This window comes from Zootoca vivipara, chromosome 3 (assembly GCF_965207765.1).
Source record: "Zootoca vivipara chromosome 3, rZooViv2.hap1.1, whole genome shotgun sequence".
Taxonomy (NCBI): domain Eukaryota; kingdom Metazoa; phylum Chordata; class Lepidosauria; order Squamata; family Lacertidae; genus Zootoca; species Zootoca vivipara.
This window is the reverse complement of record NC_142586.1, coordinates 29,837,811-29,861,461: the sequence shown is the minus strand read 5'-3', so window position 1 is coordinate 29,861,461 and position 23,651 is coordinate 29,837,811. Positions and strand designations below refer to the sequence as shown.

Below are 23,651 nucleotides of genomic sequence, written 5' to 3'. Positions count from 1 at the left end.
ATCTGATTTCACTTTGATTGCCAGTTGGGCCAGGATTGATGTAGCATGTTTAAACTTTCTTGTTCTGGTGAGCATCCTGGCACAGAATTCTGCACCAGCTGGAATTTCCAGTCTTCACATTGCAGTAATCTAGCCTAGAGGTTAGGTAAAAGGGACCCCTGACCATTAGGTCCAGTCGTGACCGACTCTGGAGTTGCGCGCTCATCTCGCATTATTGGCCGAGGGAGCCGGCGTATAGCTTCCAGGTCATGTGGCCAACATGACAAAGCCGCTTCTGGTGAACCAGAGCAGCACATGGAAACGCCGTTTACCTTCCCGCTGTAGTGGTTCCTATTTATCTACTTGCATTTTGACGTGCTTTCGAACTGCTAGGTTGGCAGGAGCTGGGACCGAGCAACGGGAGCTCACCCCGTCACAGGGATTCGAACCGCCGACCTTCTGATCAGCAAGCCCTAGGCTCAGTGGTTTAACCACAGCGCCACCTGGGTCCCAGCCTAGAGGTTACCTGAGCATAAATAACAGGCTATCCCTGTCCAGACAGGGGTGTAGCAGGACCACCAACTGAAGCTGATGAAAGGCACTCAGTGTCACTGAGGCCACCTGAGCCTCAAGTGACAGCAAAGGATGCAGAAGTACCCACAAGCTGTGCACCCGCTCCTTCAGAGAAAGTGTAACCCCATTCATTTCATTTCATTCCATTATCAGTGCCTAAGCTTTATATGGACTGAGCTTGAATTGGTTGGCTCTCATCCAACCCATGATTGAGGCAAAACAACGGTCCATCACATCCACTGCCTCACCTACAGATGTAAAGTAGAACTTTGTCTCATCAGCATATTGCTGACAACGTACTCCAAACCTCTAGATAACGTCACTCAGTGGGTTTATGTAGGTGTTAAACAGCAGAGGTGATAAACTCGAACCCTGAGGAACCCCCACATTGAAGGCTTCATGGGGCAGAAGGGCATCACCTTCTTGAAACGTCCAAGCAGGAGCAGAACCACCTCAAAGTGGTGTCAGTGCCCGAAACTTGCAGTTGCTCCAGAAGGGTTACCATAGTCGATAATATTGAAAGCCGCTGAGAAGTCAAGGAGAATTAACAGGGATACATTTCCCTTTGTCATGAAATTGGTTCTAAATTAACAACCAAGAGAGCAAAACATTGTTAAAAAATACAGTGACTCCCCCCCCAGTCTGAGCAAATACTTCTGTCTGCTTGGTTTGAATGTGAGGATGGGTCAAAAAAACTGACCCTGAGCACTTCTCCTTGAACGGAGATTGCAGATGTGTGAATGTAAGTTGTGTCAATTTACTCAAGAGTTCAAAAGTGCACTGGCAATTTATGTTTAAAGAAAAAAAACCTGTATTTGCAGTCATATAATTGGACCTTACAACTCTAGCAATTGAATTCAAAATACTGCTAGAATCCAGATCTAAGCAGACTTACTGTATCCAGAGGGACTTTGGACTTATTCTTCTCAAAAAGTCTTCCACAACAGCATAGCAAAGCACTTTTGAAAACAGCACAAGACATCAGCACAAGACATCTGGGGACCCAAGCCATTGTCTCCATGTTTAGGCTGTGATCCCCCAAAACGTTAGTAAAGAATGCATTTAATTTTACTGTATAAAATATTTTGAGATTCTGCCTCGTAGCTATGAACCATAGCCCTATGCTTTGTCCTATAAACTAGCAATTTGTTTTATTTTACAAAGCCTGTCTGGTGTACTGAATAAAAACACGGTATATAGGCTACAGAGACTTGAGTTCAAATCTTGCCTCAACAATGAAGATCACTGGGTGGCCTTCAATAAAACATCCTTCTTGTGTAACTTACTTCATAGGGATGCTGTGTGGATAAAATGACAGCAAAAACAAGCATATTGTTCTGAAGTTCCTGGGAGAAACCTATGATCAATAATATACAGTAAATCGGCATTTTAAAGGGATGTGCTCGAATGTAAATAAATAAATTTAACAAACTGGGAGAAGAAAAACATTTAGAAACTTTAGTTTTATTTTTGTAAGTACATATTTATGATAAGCATCATACAGCAGTTGCATTCAACTCCCAAAGTACATACGCAGGAGAAGCAGCACACAGTACCTGAACATCTATGGGAGTCCCCAAAAGCAAAAAAATCAAGTTTAGTGTGACAAAACACCCAAGGGGTGTGCAGTATTCTTAGCAGTTAGGTGAAGGGTTAAACAAAGAAAAGACAAATGTACTTGAGTACAGCCCTATTCTCATTTGCATAACATAATTCAAACAATGCACTTTTCAAGTTCAGTGCTCCACATTGCTTTCTTGAAATCCTTTCCTGGATCAAGAAGAAGAGAGAGGCAGTCAGTTCCCCAATGTGACTTTTCTCTCATCTTCTACCCCTTGCAATGCAATAACTACTAGTTGTTGAAACAACGAGATGCCAAAACAGATAGCAACAACTGAAGCTGAACTTCTAAACTTTGCTTCCCTTGCTTATTTTTTTTTGTAAGGCTTCAGCTTACAACAAAGTCAATGTCTCTTCTTGAAAGGCAACCCAAATACATGTATTTCAAAGTAAACATTTATTTTACATTTGTGTAGGCCACACACAGATGTAGGACAATTTCTTCACATTTTGAGCCTTCCCCCAATGCACGCACACCATGTCTTATGTACAGCAGTAGTTTATAACGATTCCTGAACTTAAGGTGCATAGGCAGATGAAGCCTTACGCTGGAAAGAGAACAGCTTATAAATTTGCTCATAAAATGACATGGCAAAAATGCCTTTTATGTTATCAAAGTCTTTTCACAACATAAACAAGTTTAAAATAATGTGTAAACTTGACTCCAGAACCAATAAAATAACCCTGCCACCCTAAATCAAATTATTTCCAGTATATATCTTTCAAAAAGATCCCCCATTTTTAAAATAAAATTCATATATATATATATATATGTATATATATACACACATTTATAACTTAAGTGCTGTTTGCTGTAATTTTTCATGCAAGAGTAAGAGATGTGACCTTCTTAGAGAGGTCTTTCTGAAAATGCAGTAAAGCTCTTCACTCGTGCAAAGAACAAAGGGGTGTACATCTTGTCGATGTCAAAAGAAGAGACTGCTGTTTCACCAGTAGACCTATAAAAGATATTACAGAAACACATTAGACCCTGCAATACTGCAGAAAATGGTACTGAAGAAAAAATTCAGCTCCCCAAAATCTTAAGATTTCATTTCATTACATTTCTGTAACTTATGGCTGCAGCTTATAGTTGCAAAAATGAATCTGAAAGCCATGTGGGCCAACACCTTGTAAATGCCCGGGGTGGGGGTGGGGTGGAGTAAGAATTCCAGTAATCTCACGAGGTGCTGAGTAATGCCACCTCATAAAGCAAATAATTATTTGAACCATTACGATTTACAAAAAACAAAACCCTGCAACTGTTAAGCATTAAAATGATTTAATCTCAATTTGTAAAAGCCTGGGGAAGCAAACGTATCTTCAGCTGACATCTGAATACTGTATATAGTTAAGAGAACAAATTTATCTTCAAGGGAATGGCATCTCCAAAACCAGGTGCCACTACCAAGATGACCCTGTTGTGCATTCCTGAAGCATGGATTAATGCAGGGCAACACAAGCAAAGCATCTTCCCCATCTTAAGGACTGAGTTGACTGTACCAAGCCTCATCTATTTACAAATTCTTGTAGTGAAGGAAATCAAATTGTTTTTCTTTCACTAATGCACCCATCAGTGGATTGGGCACAAAGGCAATTTTTAGCAATTCCTCCCCCTGTCCCACAGATTGCTCTAGGACCATCCCTAGGGGCTCCACCATGGCAAAGCCCCCACCATCACCACTCTTCCACACTGCTGGAGGCTGATGGAGGGGCACTGCATCCTCACCTCCTCCAGGCACCAAACATGAGGAGTGGGACAGAAGGACTGACTACTCTCTGTTATCAATCCCAACCAAACAGTATTCTTTCCTCTCCCTTTTGTATCCAAAAACTTACTTGTAAGTAATGTGACAAGAGTGATGAATCCAAACAAGCTTGTTGAATCTCTGGCGGCCACTGGAACACAGCTGTAGCCCTACATGAAAGCTGTGGTCAGTTTCTTGCACAGGGACACGACAGAAATATCTGTACTTGTGGTAGTCAATTGGTTTCTACATGGAAATAGAAACAATATAGTGCTGTCAAGAATAAGTAGCATTAAAGATAGTTGCCAAAGCTGAAAATCAGAATTAAGGCTGCCAAAGAAATGACACTGCCTGTATATTTCCATTTGTGAAAATATGTAGGTTCTATAAATGAAAAGCGATCATTATCATAAAAGAATCACAACATGATGGTCAGAACTGAGAAACTGTAAGCAACAGAAGGCTTTCTGGGTGAAAAATCATCACCCAAAATTTATTTTACAGAAAAATGGATGCTCTTTATATTTAAACAGCTTATAAAGATCAAAGTATCTAAAAACCAGACTTACAATAAAAAGCTCCTATTAAAAACATAGCAGCGGAGGCGTGCAAAAACAATTACTGGAGAAAGACAAACAGAGGAAACAAGGTCCTTCTCGGCACCTCTGCTGCCTTCAGCTTACCTCCCATAAAGTCTTACCTCCACCTGACTTCAACTGATCCTTGACCACTTTCTCTTTCTCCCTGCCCACTAAAATTCTGATCTACTATTTCTTGCCCTTAAGCCCACATTCCTCCCCCTAAACCCGCAGCTAACAATCATTAATTATTTGGTTCAGAGCAGCAGCGAGAACACAGAGATCACAAATGAGGCATAAACCAAAGGCATGAGCAGAAACCATGTATTTGCCCAACCCTTTTCATTTATCTCCCTGAAAACAGATTACAATTTGTTTTTTAACCCCGTCTACATTTAAATAGCATTTTAAGTAATTGGTAATTAGGTGATACCAGAAGGCAGCCTAGCATAGCAATAACAAAAAAACCCCTAAATTTATGGGTTTTAAAAAGGAAATTGAGGGCCTTTGTGGAAGTATTTGGGAGGTGTATGTATCTTCTATTTATTTTGAAAAGTTTTTTGTCTATCTGTTCCCTATGCATCTTGATACCTCTTAAGATATTGTAACCGAATTTCACATAACGGTTCTTGAGATTAAGAAGCAGGTTTTTGTCTATGTTTAGATAAAGTTTGATAACATTTTGAATCAAGATGGCAGGCCGATTTTATCAAAAGTGCACTGATTTTTTTCTGTGTGTCTTGGAATTTCCAAGCAATGCTGGGAACAAGGCTGATAGCTTCTTTTCTACTAAGAAATTGTGTTAAAGAGAGCAATACAAAGCATTTACTGCTTTCCTGCTATCTTAACCAATGTCTCAGTCCTCTAGCATTTTGTTTCATATGTACCTCTTCCTTCTTCTTTGTCATTACAGCAAATACTTTGGTTTGATTGTCCGTATCCTGGGAAAGGCGATAATGGCCAAGCAGGATTGCATCCGTTCTAAGGTTTAGAAGGAAAAGATTCCATTAAAATATACTTCTCAAAGAGCTGACAATACTTCACAGATACTGCTTTCCTCTCTTTAAGTGACAACTTGGGGCTGCAACTCTCAAACCACTTAATTTGTATTTTAGTTTGTCCCTGAATGTTAATGGTACAGTATTTTAGTGCTCACACCTTACTTTAAATCCTGACATCCCCCTTAATTAAAAGATAAGGCGCCAATCCTTTTAATGCATGACAAATAAAATTCTGTGATACATAAACTTAACACACCTTGTGTTTTTAGTTCGTAAACGAGGAACAATAGACTGAGGTTCTTCCGGAGTTGTTAGCATCATTACTTGGCCATCTGGGAAGAATCTCATGTACCTACAAAATTAAGCAACATTAACCCGGGAAGGATGATGATTTTCCTTGTGTAAAAACACGTAAATTTGAAAACAAAACAAAGAAATACAACTTAAACCAAGTTCCCATATATGTTTACATTTTTCCTACTTAAAAACAGGTGATTATGCTGCAAGGGGCTTGTAGCTGCATACAAATGTCTGTGCAGGACCACCATAAGTTGTCTGACCTCCTATTTCAAATAGTTTGTTATGTAACGACAGACTGCTCCCAAATGTTCCCTGTTTGGGGATGTGAGAGTCTTGAGACCAGAAAGAGGCTCACCATACAATGTTTTGGCTCTTGGTGAGGGAATGCAGCAGAAAAGCAAAGGTCCCCATAATTTCACAATCCCAGAGATTCAATGGTGCTACTGGAGCTATAGCAGCAGCAGCAGCAGGGGTATCAGTGTGAAGATTTAGCACTGGGGTGTCATATCCAAGAGCAGTTAATGCTCTGTATGCTCATAGTTTGAGAAACATGGAAGGGTTCACAATGTGAAATACTGAGTCCAAGTGATTTTCAGTGGTTTCCAAATATGTGGAGCACCACTGAAAATAGAACTATGAAGACCTTAATCCTTACGAAATTATACATGAGCATTATTTGTCAAGTTAGGGTCTTATCTGCTCCAGTTATTAATATTAAGAATAACCAAGCTGAACTGCACGAAGAAGCAGTTGTACCTGTAATAGTCCACTTGGTGCCATGCCCTATAGAAGCCATCAAGAGACTGTTCTCCTTGACGTATGTATGTTGTCTTGCTAATGTATACGCCTATCGAATAGGAAGTAAAAAAAAGAGAGAGATATAATCATCCATAAATTTATGAACAATGACCCACTGAGTTCTTAAATGATTCATGCTTATAAAGTGATAATTTTTTTAAAACTTTCAATTATATTATTCCATTAAACAACCTCTTTGAAATCCATTGGATCTCCAATATAGAGGTCACATAGTGATCCTCAACTTTCTCTTCTTAATTTACATGCTGCAGTCCTATCCATTGCAACACAGTTGTTGTTAATCTAGTGGCATGAGGTCAATGCAGCAAGCATGGGATATAGTCACACCAACTCAACCATTTCAGTTTTATCAGTCATTTAACGCCTGGGCAAACTAACACTCAAAACACTTCACATATCAGTAACTGAGCAGCTAATATATTACACTGAGATATATTTAAATAAGAGAGAAAATGCTGCTGCAATTGTCTTAAGTGCTGCTTTTCTTGGTTAATCATTGCCTTACCATCAAATCGAACTCTAGGTCTTTCCAAAAACATTTCCCTCCATGAGGTATAAGGAACAAATTTGTTACAGGTCCTGCCCCAAACCTTCAAACAAGCCTGCCGCCAGATTTCAGGGTCCCTAGTAAAAGAAAAGCATAGGACATAAGGAAACACAAGGAAATTGAAAATACAGGGATGTATTTGGCTGTGATGAGAAGAGACTATTTATAAATGGCATTTATGCTACAGTTTATATTTGTTGACCTGTATTTTCCCCACAGTAACAAAGCCTGTTTGACTAAAGTTTGGTAAAATGAACCCTACACACATTACCTGGGAATAAGCCTCAAAGAACACTGTGGGACTTACTTATGAGTAAACTTGCATAGGGTTGTGATTAGGAAGTTCCACCTGCTCAGAGGTAAAAGAGCAGTGGTGTGGGTTGTTGCTGCGTGTGTGTTTTTTGAGAGGTGTAAGATTCATGACTACTGGGGGACAATGCAGCACAAACCAGAATGGGAGCTAGATGGGACAGCCCCAGTTGCACCTTAAGTCTTAAGACCTGCAAAGCAGGAGAGCCAACCACCCCAGAAGAAATAACAAGAATGTCAGCAGCCAGGTTCATGCTGGAGGGAAAAATCCCCTAAATTTGCTAATAGTCACAAGTGGCACCTTTGCCATAAGCAGTGAAGTGGTCCACTTTTTTGGATCCTCCTCATCCCCACCCCCAAAGGAGGTATTGTAAGGACAGGCAACGATTTTCACTATTTATCTCCCTTCCCTGTTTGCCCCCCAAATACATAAACAAATCTGTAAATAATTTAAATAAACAATGGAGCTGGTTGGCCTCCTCTCTCCCCCACCCCCTCTGTAAATCAAAGACTGTTCTGTTCATGTTCTTCCTGGTTGGTTGGGCTGTCAGAATAGGCAGCTGCTACTGTTGGCATTGAGAGTCATTTGGCTCACATGTGCATTGCAGAAAAGAACTGCTAAATCCAATGCAAAATAGAAAGGATGGAGAACTTCAGGGTAGAAGGCAGCAGGGCAACATACCACAGAGCAAGCAGGCAACAGAGTGATCCCTGTCACTTCATACTTCAAACGGGGGCAAACACAAAAGCACAGTTTCTCCTGCTGGCCATCTCCTATAAATTCAAATAGCTGGCAATCTAGGACTAGTCACTACTCTCATCTTGTTCGTTGCAGGAAACAGGAAGCTGAATGTGACAATAAACTGGTCTGCTCTATACTTAGCAAAACTACCTTTAAAATATGGCTTTTGTTTTTCTGAGTTGCTGTTATTTTGCTTTATTTTTTATTATTATTACTAAATTTGTATAGCGCCCCTCATCCACAAATCCCAGGGCAGTTCACAACATAAAAGCACAAAATATATGACAAAAACAAGCAAACACAAACCAATACTCCTCTCCTATTTTTATTCCAAGATAAAGGTCAAAGAAAGAACTAATCCATGAATCAATCATTACAGAGCCCTTAGCAAGCACTGTTAACACTATAACAAATTATTACCATTTTTAAAGAAGTAAATTTCATGCTTTCACAGTAAGTTCTTAGTCTGTTTTTGTACTTAGCACAAGTTTAAACTCTGTTTTTGATTAAAATATATTATTTGTTGCTCTAATAGTTATAATGTTTCTGAAATTTTCCATTTCTATGTATATTGTCCTGGAATTAATTTATGTGTGAGGGAGGTGACACTATATAATAAACACATGCTTTAAAAATACTTGATCTTTTGCCCAGTCAATTTACCAAATATTTTTAACCAGTCAAATACCCAACCCCAATTTAATCTAGACTACTAAACTATGATAGGTTTCTTAAATGATAGTTGTGTTTGTACCTGGCACAAATGTAGAAACCTCTGCAGACCAATGATAACTGTTCTAAAGACCTCAGGTCCAGATCACTGGAAACCACCCATCGAAAAATATACATCATCAGCTCCATTGGCAACACTTTGGAAAAAAATAGATAAATAGTAATTATATATAATTACCCCAAGCCTATTTTAGTTACTTCCAAAATAAGTGGTTCTTTGGATGTGTCTAAGAATCATTCGCTGTTGATTTAGAATTGTACTATATTTTAATAAAGATATAAATATATAACTATCTTTAGCTACATTAAGCATAGTGTGTTAATTCCAAACAGTTGTTTCTCCAGAGACTGCTTATATCTCTAAGGAAGTTAAAAGTAATGATTCTGCATGTCAACAGTGTACATGAAGCATGCAGCCCTCTTATCACCTGCAACAAAGAATTTCAGCATCTATAACAGGCTTCCTCAACCTCAGCCCTCCAGATGTTTTTGGCCTGCAACACCCATGATCCCTAGCTAGCAGGACCAGTGGTCAGGGATGATGGGAATTGTAGTCTCAAAACATCTGTAGAGCCGAGGTTGAGGAAGCCTGATCTATAAAGTCAACTCTTTTCTTCTGATGACAGCTGTATTGGATGTATCACATACTATCACCACCATACAAGGAGAAAGAATAAGTAACTATCAAGAATACAACCAAGCAAGAAGTCTTTACAGTGTTATTTAAAGGGATACGATTCTTAAAACCAGAAAGAAAAAGATGGCAGTGTAAGTTCTTACAGCGACTACTAACAAGCAGCAGATCATGGCCTTTACAAATAGGCCTCCAATCACTTGGGTCAGAAAGCCTATGAAATTAAATGCAAAAACAAAAGGTAGGATTAAAAAATAACTGTAAACAAATTATAACAACGAAGGGCAGTCCAGACACAGGTTTACCACTTCAGTGATAACTAGGCCAGGCTCAAATGAAAACCCATGTCTACCTTTTTGCTCTGCACACTATTTCAATATGAAAACTTCCCTTACCTGAGATATGAGTTTGATTCATATCAAGCTCAGGCTGACACAGTTTGATGGATGATTCCTGAAGAGTAAATTGCTGTTGAAAGTAGGACAGGAGGTCAGCCACCTTGCTATCATTCTCATTATCTTCAATGCTAGAAAGAGGAAGCATAAAGAGATTAGATTATCATACCTGTAAGGGTGTTGTTGTGGCTACTCTTGAGTAACAACGTCCGAGTCTGCTCTGTCTTTAAGAGTTTTATTGTGCATAGTATTTACAATGCAGATAGCCAAAAAACATGACCTCTCAGTCGCTCGCAGAATCTGGGAGTGGACATTTCCGGCTACGGGACCAGCATGTTTGGGCACCCTGAAACGCCTCCTCCCGACCTTACGTTTGGTGGCACGTCTTAACTCGGGCCCGGAAGGGGCTGCCTGCTCCCCTCCACCTCTTGGTCCTGGTGGCGCAGGGGCTCTCCCACATCGCTGAGCCCTGACATCTCCGTCCCGCTCACTTCCCGATTCCCCTCACCTGACCCACTGCTGCTGCTCTCACTGGGCGAAGTGCTGGTCAGCAAGAGGGGAGGCGGCTCCCTTTAGGAAGGCCCCCTGACAATACCTTAACCATGTTTATGCTGAACCTATTAATTTCAATTAATTTACTTCCATGCGTGTATATATAGAATTTCAGCCTTGTTCCTGAAGGTGATGTCTTTCCTATTTACATCATATTCTAGAAACAACCTTTACAGTATTGGTTTCTGTCACCAATATTCATACTTGCCAATTTAAATGAGGGTTTTTCACCAATACTATTCTATATTTTTCTAAGTAAATTTCCAGACAGGCTCTTAATTCTGGGAACTATTATGATACAGCTCAAACCTACACCTATCTACAGTACTTAGATGTAAGTACAATTGAGCTCAATGGAACATACTGTACTTCCATGAAGATTGACTCTTAAGATTGCACACTGATTTGGGGTCAAGCTGCATCAAACTCAGTGAAATTTATGTTTTGAGTAAACAAACACAGGGTTGTACTGTGCAAACTTAAACAGGATTTCTTGCATATGAAATAACAAATATGCATTCCTTGTACAGACTATGCTTACTAATGAAATGTGTGGAAAATCATGACCATGGACATTAAAAAACTGAGGCACATAATATTTATCAGTACAGCTCTTGGAAAAAGCAGACAAAATGCTTCCAGAAGAGCAACTGAGATCAGAAATCTCTGTTCAAGATTGCTCCATTTCAAGTTTTCTTGCCCTGAATTGACAGATGCGCGTAAACATGTATTTAGAAATTGGGGGTGGGAAGAGGTATTTCAGTTGGATCAGGAAAAAGCACGTAAAGAACATATAAACTACCACCCCTACTTCCGTAATGCAACTGTCCTGAAGTGTTTTTTTTTCTGATTTTATTAAAGAGAGTCACTGGATTATATCACACCTGTCTATGTATCAGGTGCAGTTTGAACCCTAGATACGTCACAGAAAACATGTTAGAATGATAAATACAAACTGTTTGTGAATTCTATGCCCTCTTGGACTCTCAACTTATCATTTGGCTTCTAATTTTTGTTTCAATGTAACTATGTGGGATTGTTGTTTGTTTGGTTACAAGTTGCCTTGAGCAAAATAAAGTGACTACAAAATTTAATAAATAAAACAAAAATAAAAATAAACTTTGATCTAAGGTAAGTGTGCACAGTGCACAACCTTGCAGAATACTTCAGAAGAACAATAAATGAGATCTAAATAAAGGCTAAAAACACACACCAGATTTTCAGTTAATTTATGTCTTGGCATTAAAAAAGAAAAGGAAAAAACAATTTTTTTTGTTTACAATAAACAATGGTTTTTTTGTGATGGGCACAAGCCATAAGGAACCTCAGGCTCATGCTGATAAACCTTGGTTTATCACAATGTGCAAATGTGGGTGATGGCTGTTGTATTTGTATGAAAAATATATTTGTAAATTCTTTTGTTTAAAGATACATTATATGACACCTTTGGAGATCCTTTAGCATGAAGGATTAAAATGATCCAATCATGTCCAAAACACTGCAAAATTATATTTCTTTCAATGGCACTTGGTAGCAGCAACTGTGCATAGACTTGGAACTTTACAGAGTGATTTTACACGTTTACTCAGACATGTAAATGTCTTACTGAGTTTGATAAGAAATTCTCTCTAGTAGCAGCTTAACCCTCTGTAGTTAGGTGTATTTCAACCTACTGGTTTCAGAGCACTTAGGCACATCTCACTACATAGGACTAGGGTTTAAGCGTTGAGAATTGCAGCTATTCGGCATATTCCCTCATCAGCACCTTAAGCTTTCAAAATAATAAATATATTATACTTACTAGCTTTTCCCAATACTGTCACCATCTGGAGATCGGGTGTAGGTGATCTTAAACTCAATATCTGGGACCAGTTGCATAGCCAGACGATAGAACTTAATAGCTAAAAATAAAGTAATGTATACTTAAATGAACTGCACTTACTTTACTGAGCATCTGCATGAAAAGTGTGCTTATTGCACATCTCTCAGAAGGCTGTATCTAACAAGGCTGAAAAAACTGCTCCAAAGGTTTGCACCCCCCCCCCCGAGCACTCATAAAATACCAGGAGGCAGTAGGAGAGGTTGACCAAGATCAATATTTGTTTCTGTAAAATAAATGCATCAATCCAAGTTCATTATCATGAATGGTTACCATGAAATAAGCAGTGTGTAAAACACATCTTGGGGACAGTCTATTCCCATGCACTAAATAAATTCATACAATTGTACCTTGGTTTTCGAACAGAATGCATTCCGGAAGTCCATTCAACTTCTGAAACGTTCGGAAACCAAGGTGTGGCTTCTGATTGGCTGCAGGAGCATCCTGCAGCCAATCAGAAGCCGCAGCGGATGTTCGGCTTCTGAGGCAAAGTTTGCAAACTGGAACACCTACTTCTAGGTTTGCGGTGTTCGAGTTCCAAGTTGTTCGTGAACTAAGCTCTTCGAAAACCAAGGTACGACTGTATACACTTCTAACACCAACAAAGACCTTAAAGCTGAACCCCTGAATCATTAAAACTGTCTAAGGACCTATAAAAGTACTCACAATCAACCAAAGATTAAAATGTCAGCGTGTTGCCTTCTATCAGTCAGGAATAGGCGCTGTGCCCTTATTTTTTCTGGTCCAGTCAAGATCTGGAATAAGGTGAAATGGGAGACCAGAGAGGAGAAACAATTCCCCTGGCAACTGTAACTTCCTAGGGAAGGCTACCTCACACTATTAATCAATGCACTAGTGCATGTTCAGCTATCATTTTTAACTGACATCAATGGAAAAAACCCAAAGAACCATGTAACTAGTCCTACAGGTCTAAGAGGGACCCTAACCCTAACCGCTTTTCAAACTCAAGAAGTTTGCAGTTTGTAACACACAGTAGCAGCTTTGCAAAAACAACCAAGTCTTTGGAAAACAAGCAAAATAGGTGAAACATGGTTTGTGCATAGAAACGCATTACAAGATGGGCAGATAAGTTGGCCGTCCCCCTTAAAAGTTGCAGGTATGCAATATGTCCATGGCCAATGTATAGCATCTATACATAAGCGGTGCTTGGATGGAGTGAAGATTCTAGGGTACAGAGGCAGGCCTGGGTGTGGGTACCATCAGCAAATAGACACTGAAAGCATTTTTCACCACAAGGCCTATTTTTGCTCATATTAGATAATAGTGTTTCTTGAAACCTGTATAAATCCACCAGTTCTTCAATGTATGTTGGTTACTTACTATGTGACTATCCTAAAAAACAAAAAACAGCACTTGGGAGCCACCAGTAAGAACAGGGACAGGGAACCTATGGCGCTCCAGAAGCTAGTGAACTACAACTCCCATCATTCCAGCCCACTGATCATTCTAGCTGCGGCTGATGGGAGTCAGGTGTTAATCCTCTGCAGAACACAGGTTAGTCTTTATAAATTTCATCTAGGCCTCATATATATATCCTGTGACATCTTGTTGGGTTGGCCAGTTGGCACTGACCCATTAAGACATCCTTTGCAATGGTAGTTATTGAGTTGTTGAATGACTTCCTAGTGACAGTCTCCATCATTATTAACCTGCAGAAGGAACTTGAAAACGTTCCAGTTTACAAGGCTCTTGCTGTCTGAAGAATACTGTTCCTGGAAACCCTAAGATCACTGAACGGAAGAATGTTTTAACTGCTTTTAGAATATTTTTCGCTGCAACAGATTTCAGGTTTTTTTTTAAAATGGTAATCATTTTTGCAATGGTTAAATCTGTTTCACAGTGATTCATTTGTTTTTAAATGGTTTATTTCTTTGCAGCCTTGGGCTCTGTGGAAAGACTAGGGCATAAATTCAATAATAATCTGCACTATACAGTACATTTAAAGCAGCGTCACATCACTTTAAACAGTCATGGGATGAGGGACAGATTGCTAAATTACTCTGGAAACTAGCTCTTTGAAGGGAATAGGGGTTTCCTAACAAGTGTTCTCGAAGCTACCAACATGAGTTTGGCCAAACTGCGGGAGGCAGTGGAAGACAGGAGAGCCTGGCGTGCTAGGGTCCATGGGGTCACGAAGAGTCGGACACGACTAAACAACAACAACTACTCTTAAGTGCCCTTAACCACAGTTCCCAAGATTCTTTGGGGGATGTTATGACTGCTTAGAATGATTTAGTATGACTTTAAATCTATAGTGCAGATGGGGCCTTACTGACTGTAAAAGGGAAGTACAGTCGATGTCTCAACATGTCAGTGAAAATTATGTACTCTTATTCTCACTTCTTAACCTTCTGTTTGAACGAGGGGAATGGATCAAATGCAGCTAGATTATAACTATGCTTTATTGGTTAAAGCATGGTACTGATAAGGCAAAGATTGCAGGTTCGATCCCTGTATGGGAAAGCTGCATATTCCTGCATTGCAGGGCGTTACACTAGATTCTATGATATCAAATCCCATTGATTTCAAGGTAATTTATTTCTTGATCAATCAGTTAGGATCCCCGTCTTAGAATGGTAGCTCCATTAGCATCTTTCTCATATTATTCTTACTGAGTAATATAGCATCTTAAGGTCTAGCTTAATTTATTGTAACTTTTATAAAATTTATTACTTTTTTAACCAGGTCATTTAGTAAATGCTAGGACTGATATGGTATTCATTTATTTATTTTAAATGGTAACAGCAGCAGTGATTTTATAATGGGGCAGTTAACAAATGAACTTTTTCAGTTTAGCCATGTCCAAGTCCCAAACCCCACCCCAAAAACCCAGGATCAATTTAGGAGGGGGTTCAATACAATGTGAACTGCCCTGAGACCTGTGGGTATAGGGCAGTATGTAAACTTAATAATAATAACCCTTCCACACTCTTTCCAAAATCTAGACGGGGAAAGAAAAACATAAGCAGTTAAAGCTACACACTCCTCCAACGCTATTGGGAATCATGAGAAAACATACTTCACCAATGCTTCCCAGTTCAATCCATATTGAATTATTTCCCATAATCCCTTACGACAACCAATGAATGATTAGGCTTCTGCTATCAGGTGGCTTCCTTGCCATGGTCCTTGATAGCCTAAGTTTGGGAAGAAGGGTTTGAGGCCTGCAGGCCGCCTATTATTCTCCCACTACCAGCAACAGGTGTAAAATCTGTTTCGTTTTATACTTAGGTCCTTGGAATTCATCAGATGAACTCTAAGTGTGCTGCCTATTGCATATATATCCCACCTCCTATCCAAGGAACTTGGGTTGCAAGGTTCTCCTCCTCTCCATTTTAGTCTCACAACATCCCTATGAGGTAGGTTAGGATGAGAGACTGTGACTGGCCCAAGGTCACCTGGTGAACTTCATGGATGAATGGCCAAGTCTCTCAACATTCTTAACCATGCTGGCTTATAAAGGCCTATTGACATGCAATGTCCCGTACATAAAAGTTGTTATAACATGAAAGAGGCTGTATGATACATGAAAAAGGATATAGTGTGCAAGTCATGACTCACGGAGTGTCCTACAAAAGGGTGCTATGGATATCATCAGAGTTGCAGCAATTAAAGAGATCATTTTTGTGAGCATCTCTTAAAGATTATGCTTCCCTTCCAGGAACCTTCTGTGTTGAGACTGTATTGTAAGGACTGGCACTCTACCATATGTTTATGGTATAGGTGCATCTCATCAATCTCTCTTTTATAGAATGGTACATATTGTTCCAGTGCATCTTCTAGTAATAAATGCACTTTCTCCAATCATCACTCTGTCCCATTTTGCAGAAATACCAAGTTATTCACACACAAGCATTTTATAAAGTTTTTTATTTAAAAGACAAGAAGGGTTAATATCACAGAACCAACAAGACTCAGGTGAACTAACCTGGAGTGTAGAAACCAAAATAGATGAGGCTGAAATATGTGAAGTTGCAAAGTCTTATGCAGCAAATGCAGCACAGCCTAATACAGTCTTAGCACGTCACTGAAACTGGATAAAATTTTATTATACGGGGCAAGTTGCTTTCTTTTTATAATGTGGTATTGGTATATGGCTACTGTTCTAGCAGTATTACATATTAGTGCAGCATCCCAACTGAACAAAGACAATATTCTATTGTATTTTAAAGGGTATACAAACAGTGCAACTCTATGTATATTTACTCTGGACACAGTAAAACTTTAAGAGTTTTACTCACACGTAAGTGGGCATAAGGTTGTAGCCTAATGTTCTTCTTTGACAGGAATATCAATGTTAGGATCATTAGAAGTCATTCTTGAGTATGAACATTTTTATATAAAAGCATAACTTCCTACAGCAATTCACACAAGCAGCATGTTTCAAAGCAAAGCAACTATTTTAAGGTTCTTTTTAAAAATGGAATTTAATAAGCATGGAAACTGGGACAGAAGCTGATTTGTGTTTTTCAATATCAAAGCCTCAGAAAACTAGAGATAAGAACTACCCTCAACAAATAGAATAGTATGCTATTTTGTTCCGGTTAAGTTTAGCAAGATCCTCAAAGACCACCCACTACTGCCTATTCTATATGTCAAGACTACTTCTTGAATCAGAATGCTGGTAAAAATCTGTTTCACACTGAACAATAAAAGTGAAGAGAGGGATCCTTAAGAGAAATCTTATTCAAGTCAAATTAGACATCACTTTGTGCCAATTGGATATCAAGACACTCAAAGGTGAATTTGCATGTGGGAAAGCTTGCTTAGCTATGAAAGCTCAACAGTGTCAATAGCACCTGACACAGACAATGTTGAGTTTCTAAATATAACCAAATTCAGTACTTTATATCATGGTGGCATGTTAGCACACCACAGTTGAGACATTCTTGGATTTAGAATCCTTCCCAAGTAAAGGAACAAGGCTCCTGACAATTAATAATTTTCTGTCAAGGAGTACTTGTCAATTCACACGTGCAGTTCTAATAGAAAAACGTAGCAACAAGTTCTATATATTCCAATACATACTTCAAAATGAAAGTGTCAGTTAAGCTTAAAAGTTCTTAAAAAGAAAAGGGCTTCAGAATCATTTATTAATCCTCACAACACCCCTGTGAGGTAGGGTATTGAGACATCTCTTCCCTCACCCTAAGGCTACCTAATTAAATTAATGACTGAGCAGGGCATTTAACATGGTTCACCCAAGTCAAAATCAATGTTCTAGCCAAGGCACTGGAGGCCCCTGGTCATCTGAACTGTAGTTAGTGGTCCTTCGCTTTTGCAACAGGATTCATAATCAGCAGATGAGAAAACAAAACTGCCTAGCTCTCAGCTGTGTTCACAATTTTCTTTCCTCCCAACAATTACTGTACAAATAGTAGTTTTTGCCCACAGCAGCCTATGAATTCAGTTCATATGCAACAGTTAAGATCCAGAAATTTACTGTATAAATATTAAAACACAAATATTAGATTACCTTCATAAAGAGCCCCATTTTGTTCTTGTTCCACTGCTTTCAGGAACAGTTCTCTTGCCTGTACAAAAATTAGTCAATTGTTTAAGAGTTCCTTGCCAGCAAGCCAAATAAAATTACTACTCAATTATAAAATATGGCATGTTTTATCAGCATTAAATATAAAATTAAGACACACAAAAGTGAAGTTTTTCTTGTCTAACTAAATTTAAATAAATGGATTGTGTTTGTGATAGGTTATTTTCTTAACCTTAAACTTTCGTCACCTCGCAATACCATTCTACTTCTACTATTTGTTTTGCAGTTTTACAATTAAATTGTCCATCTAGTTCTGAAACTGGCAATAATTCCACTCATCTGAAAATATCTCAATACAATGACCACAAGAGGATGTGCCATTGTGGATCTTTACAGCAGTTTTTCCAAGAGTGAGATAAAATTATGATTTGATACTATCATGATGGCTAGCATCTGTTGGAAAAAAAAAAGTAACTCCTTGTAGATTCTACACCTAGAGCAAAAATCTGTGACATATTAAGCAAGAAAGCACCTGCGGGATGATTTCCAAAAGTGATGTCTAAGGCAGTTGTGAGAGAAAGCACAGTTGTCAGAGCACATTACAGCTGCAATATTTCTGCCAAGTCTTGCAATTAAGAACAGAACACACAAATCAGTGAAAGAGCAAGTTTTTCCAAGACGTGTTATTTTTCATAAATAAAATTTGCTCCAAAATTTCCTAGAGCACCAAATGAAAAAGACACAGGAAAAAAGAAATGGGAAAGGCAGATAGTTATTCCACTTTCCTTCAAAAGAAAAGCTGTCTAGCTTACTAGAAAAAAGTGATTGAGGTGAATCAAGTTCTTCATCATTTTCGGTTTTGACATGCATCTTCCTTCTGTTATGAATTCTTCCTATTTACACATGCAAGTTAAATTAGTAGGATTTTTGTCATTTTTATCTTGTTAATTTATCTATCCTAATCAAAATTTGTCCCCATCATCTTACTAATTTACAGTATCTACACTAAACATGGCCGGTCCCTTTCCTTCATTGAACTTGGATCCAGACAAGCATTTTAGGAACTCAGAGCAACATCTTCCAAATAAATATTATAAAGCATCTTTCTGTATTTCCCAGCTTTAAGGGTAATACCTCCATACTGTATTCTGTTAATTCAGAAGATGAAACGGAATGAGAAAGTAGGGAGAGATGGCACAGCGTTAAGAACAGAAATAGAAAAAGTAGCCCATGCTTTTTAAGTGCTTAGCCCGTGGAGATTGCATTCCATTAGCTCACTGAAGATAAGAAGCTCAAGTTCTTTACCTTTTCCTCTTTTGCTAGTTCCAGCTTTCCTTTGGTATCTACAGCCTTTACTGAAGGCCCTCTTGCCGACGTTCTGCGGGATCGAACTTCCAAACCCGTAGAGCTCACCCCTGGGGTAAGTTCAAACATCCACTGTGCTCTGAACATCTGGAGCTCTGCCTAGAAATCCAGAAACTAAATCCAGTATATGGGTAGACGTGTCTACAAGTGCAAGATATTTAGATAATTTCTTCCATTTAATGAAGCAAATGATTCTTGGTATTTTATTTTTTAAAAAAATTGAAGGTATTATTTATTCCAGTCAGTAACTGACATTTTGCTGCTGAATTTTAGTGTATTCATAGCTACTAATTCTAGAGTCTCTATGTGAGAAAGAATCACTTTGCTGTGTGCCTTCCCAGGACAAATTTGCAAGTTTGGAAACAAGCAAAATAGGTTCTGGTACATCTTGTCAAACCCAGTGCAACTGAAACATCACAAAAAACATGGAATGCCAATAAATGGGTTCTGACAATCGTCTAAACAAACTATTTCCTATAGTTAAGCCATCTCAGCAAGTGCTTTCTGAACAAGATTGCAAGGTCATAATTATTAATGAATTTCAATTATTTTCCAAGCCAGTTTCTAAGTAAATATGGTGAAGAACTATTTTGGGATATTTTCATTTTGTGAAAGTAATTGTGCTGGATCATTTAACTTGCTGAAAAATGAAGTGAATTCCTCAATCATTATTGCTGCTGAATTATAAGCTGTCCCATTTCCTATTTATTGTAAGAAAACTAAGAGTTGCAACATTCTTCAAATCCTTCGGATAAGTATGTGGCAGGTGTCACAATAAGATGCCAAGATGTCTCAGTCTACACAAAAAAGATAATACCCTGAAGGAAAAGTCTATTTGCAGAAAGAGCTTACTATACTGTATAGCTCATTCTTCAAAGAGTGACCAATATACACCGTGTCAGTATTTTAAAGCTTGGAAGTTAGAAAGAAGCCAGGAATTACAGCATTTTGTATGAATTAATGTGCTCCCTCAGATTGTGAAGTATTTCTTATCCACAGATAGAACTTACTTCTACTGCCTCTGGAATTACCTATCTTTATGAATATTTTAGCACAATAAAATCCTTAAAACTTTTCAATCCAAAGAAACAAACGAGGCACGTTATCAAATTACCTATCTGTTCAAAGCATTCATATACATTGGCTCTAAAGTGCTGATTGGAACAAGTGTACCAACGAAAGGGGGAAAAATACACGGACCAAAGAACTAAATTAAGCAGGCGAGTCCATGCCCTAAAATACAATAGCATACATACCTGAAGATTTGCTTCCCCAGACCGTTCATTGTCATCTGCTCTTACCATGTCAGAGTGACAATCTTCTTCACCTTCTGCCTGAGAGAATAAATCACATGAAATTAGTATTTAAAGTCACATTTTAAATGAAATTAGTATTGTCCCATAATTTGTTCTTCTCCTACAAAACACGTAATCTAAAATCATACAGAATTTTTAGCAGATGTTATAGATGAGCCACTATTCATACTCAAAGTATACCTTCTGAAATTATTAAATATTATTAATCTTATAATAATAATAATAATAAATGCATGCATGCAGGATTCTATGTCATTGCAACTCTGGGGTTTGTTCACCACTGCTTCATACTAATGAGATGAATATTAATTGGATAGTTTACTAATGGGATTGTTTACTAACTTTAGATCATGCTCGATGGTTGAACTGTCTTCTGAAAGATAACACCTGTAGCTATTTTTAAAACGAGATATCTTCATGCAACAGATCAATAAAAAGAAAAACATAAAACAGGAGACATAAAACCATTTACACAGCCTTGCAGAAGACAACCAAAAACATTTAAAAAACATTTAAAGATATGTTTCCTAAGATAAACTAACTTTTGGAAGAAAAGGTAAGCGTACAAATACTATTATTTACTATTAGAACTAAGACATGTGTAGCTAAGCTCTGAAACAAGAACTTTTCAAGTGAAAATTTAACTATGTGGCATTCTAGGTAAAGAATTTTATATTCACCTCATTTGTATAAAGCAGTGATGAACAAACACCGGAGTCACAGTAACTTGACGTACAATCCTGCATGCAAATACAAAACCTTATCAGACCATGCATGAAGTATTACTGTACTTAATCTGTTCCAGTCTTATACTCAATTTGCTCCAGATGAAAACATAGGGCAGTTTAAAACAACAAAATAAATAATATAAAATATAAACCAAAATGAAGTCATTCATCCATTTAAAAAACAGCAACACTAAGGCTCAACCCCGAACAGTATCAAGAACATCAAGGCTTGGATAAATAAACATGAAAATAGATTGTGTTTATGGAATTAGTGTAGCGGCTGCAACAAAGAGCTGAAGGTGGAAAAATAAAAAAACCATTTCATGAAAGTCTCCTACTTCCTTTCACAGAGCCCTTCAGCCACACTCACAAGAAAGCACAGAATCAAGATTTTTGAAACTAGTTCTTGACAGGAACTAGTGGGATCCTAAAACTAAGAAAAATCTTAATTGCAACCTGCTCAAAAGCAGGTTCATATGCAACTTACTGGCATAACTGATGTGCAACACCACACCCAGCTCAGGAAATGGCTCATTCTTGATAGCTTCAACTAGACCCATCCAATGAACAGATTCAAATTTTGGGACCAAAGTGCTTTCAAAGTGGCTCAAATAACAGATTAAACATTCTAAAAATATCTTAATGCTAATGTTTCCACTACTGTTTCATATACGATCTTCCTCGAGTTCTGTGGGCATTCAAGGCTGCTCCCTGTATGTTTGTATACACAGTAATTCCATATATGTACCTCTATATGCATATATGCACATATTAATATGCATAAATGTGCATATACATGCGCGCACACGCACACAAAATAACAGCGGTCATATGCTTAATTTTGCATCTCTGTGCTCGTATAATCTGCCCCGGACTTCAAACATGATGGGTCACTGGGGAGAACTAAGAATTTTCCCTCCTACATTTCTCCCAATGACAACAGGGCTGCTGGATCAAGTCAGAATCCCGGGATTAAGTCAGAAACCGGGATGGCTTCTGTAAATCCGGGACGGCCCCTGACACCTGGGAGGGTCTGCACACGGGACGAAAAGCAGGCAGGGAGGAGGGAGGCGCGTTCTGCCCCAACGTGCCCCTCCCCCGTCACGCGCCGCCAACGCCCCCCTCCCTTACCATGCTGAGGCCGAGGCAGTTCCTACCCCAGGCCGTCCGCCCGTCCAACGGTCGTTCTCGCGCGGCTGCGGGCGCTGTGGCTGTTTTAAGGCGCGAGCGGCCTCTTCGGCTGGTTCTTCGCGAGCCTCGCTGGCGACCGGCAGCCGCGGGCCCCGACTTTTGGGCCTTTAATAATTTCTGGTTTTTAAAGTTTTCTTCACCCCCTCCTCTAACGAGCGGTTAAACAAGCCGGGAAGGGAATTTAGTAGAGTTCTCGGTCGGAGAAGCGGACCACGCAGCGGGAGTCACTGCGAGCGCGGCGTACGGCAGCCATTTTCTCAAGGAGAGCGAGCGAGAGTGAGTCGCAGGCAGGCAAGCAAGCGCGCGAGCGAGTGTCACCAACTGAGCCGCGTAGCAGACGAGGCGCGCGGTGCCAGATGGGACGCCGCTGTGCGCACGCGCGCAAACCCGGAAGGAAGGGCTCCTTTCCCCTCCTCCCACTCGGGACGCTGAACCAGAGCGGGTGGGTGTGGCGAAGAGGAAGGACCTACTGTACCCAGAAGGCAGTGCTCTAACGGTTTTTTTTTTTGTCTTCCGTTACTGTGTCCTCCCTGCCGGGAAGTGTAGACGGCGCAGTGTATGCCGGGAGCTGCGAAAGCGCTCTTTAAGCATTCAGCTGGGCGGTGATTGGCTGGGATGTGGCTTTCAGACACGTCTCTCCGTGGTGTGCGATGGGGATTGTAGTTCCTGGTAGTTGAGGGCCGTTTAAGCACACGGGGGTGTTGGGGGGTGGGTGTCAAGTTGTAAACCAAAGCAACGATTTGGGCTTTGTGTGGTTTCAAGCCTTTCGCTCTCCCCTTAAACTGAGTAACGTGCGTGACCTAAGTATGGCCCACAAGCAAATCCCAGGGGCCTCGGTAGCACTTCCTTGCCTGGTAAGTGGCGAAAGGAAGGCAGCCTAAGCGACAAGTGTTTGCCAATCTCCAATTGCCTTCCCACCACCCGAGCTACTCCCGTTTCCTATTGCTCCCCCCCCCCTAAAAATGTTTAGGGATACTCTCATTTTCCTACTCATGTTGAAATACTGCCCCTCAATGAGGCCAAACTTAGATTCACCAAATGTTTAAGGCGCCGTGCCGGATTTACGTATAAGCTAAGCAAGCTTTAGTTTAGGACCCCATTCTTTTGGGGGGCCCCCAAAAAAATTAATGG

The 23,651-nt window shown here is 39.5% G+C and overlaps 2 protein-coding genes across 6 annotated transcripts in view; one reads left to right on the top strand and one right to left on the bottom strand.

The window, feature by feature from the left end:
- Positions 1–1,996: 1,996 nt before the first annotated feature.
- Positions 1,997–22,997, bottom strand: FBXO9 (F-box protein 9). Of its 5 annotated transcripts, XM_088665754.1 has the most exons (15): positions 22,461–22,848; positions 21,282–21,341; positions 20,542–20,619; positions 19,226–19,384; positions 18,733–18,813; positions 17,906–17,963; positions 12,331–12,430; positions 9,978–10,108; positions 8,971–9,085; positions 7,124–7,242; positions 6,556–6,646; positions 5,756–5,851; positions 5,386–5,479; positions 4,012–4,166; positions 2,555–3,131 (listed from the first exon to the last, which is right to left on the bottom strand). In XM_088665754.1, exons 1-15 carry the CDS (start codon positions 22,461–22,463, stop codon positions 3,023–3,025), a joined length of 1,449 nt encoding a protein of 482 aa, XP_088521880.1. In that variant the 5' UTR covers positions 22,464–22,848; the 3' UTR covers positions 2,555–3,022. The 5 variants fall into 5 exon arrangements, with proteins under 5 accessions (XP_034965693.1, XP_034965694.1, XP_034965695.1 ...); XM_035109802.3 differs by lacking the exon at positions 18,733–18,813 and having other exon boundaries at positions 1,997–3,131; positions 22,461–22,997; XM_035109803.3 differs by lacking the exons at positions 18,733–18,813; positions 21,282–21,341 and having other exon boundaries at positions 1,997–3,131; positions 22,461–22,910.
- CILK1 (ciliogenesis associated kinase 1) overlaps positions 22,956–23,651 on the top strand; it is a 29,027-nt gene continuing 28,331 nt past the window's right edge. The window contains exon 1 of the mRNA XM_088665751.1: positions 22,956–23,374. The gene's annotated coding sequence lies outside the window, so the exon portion shown is untranslated. The remainder of the gene's footprint in view (positions 23,375–23,651) is intronic.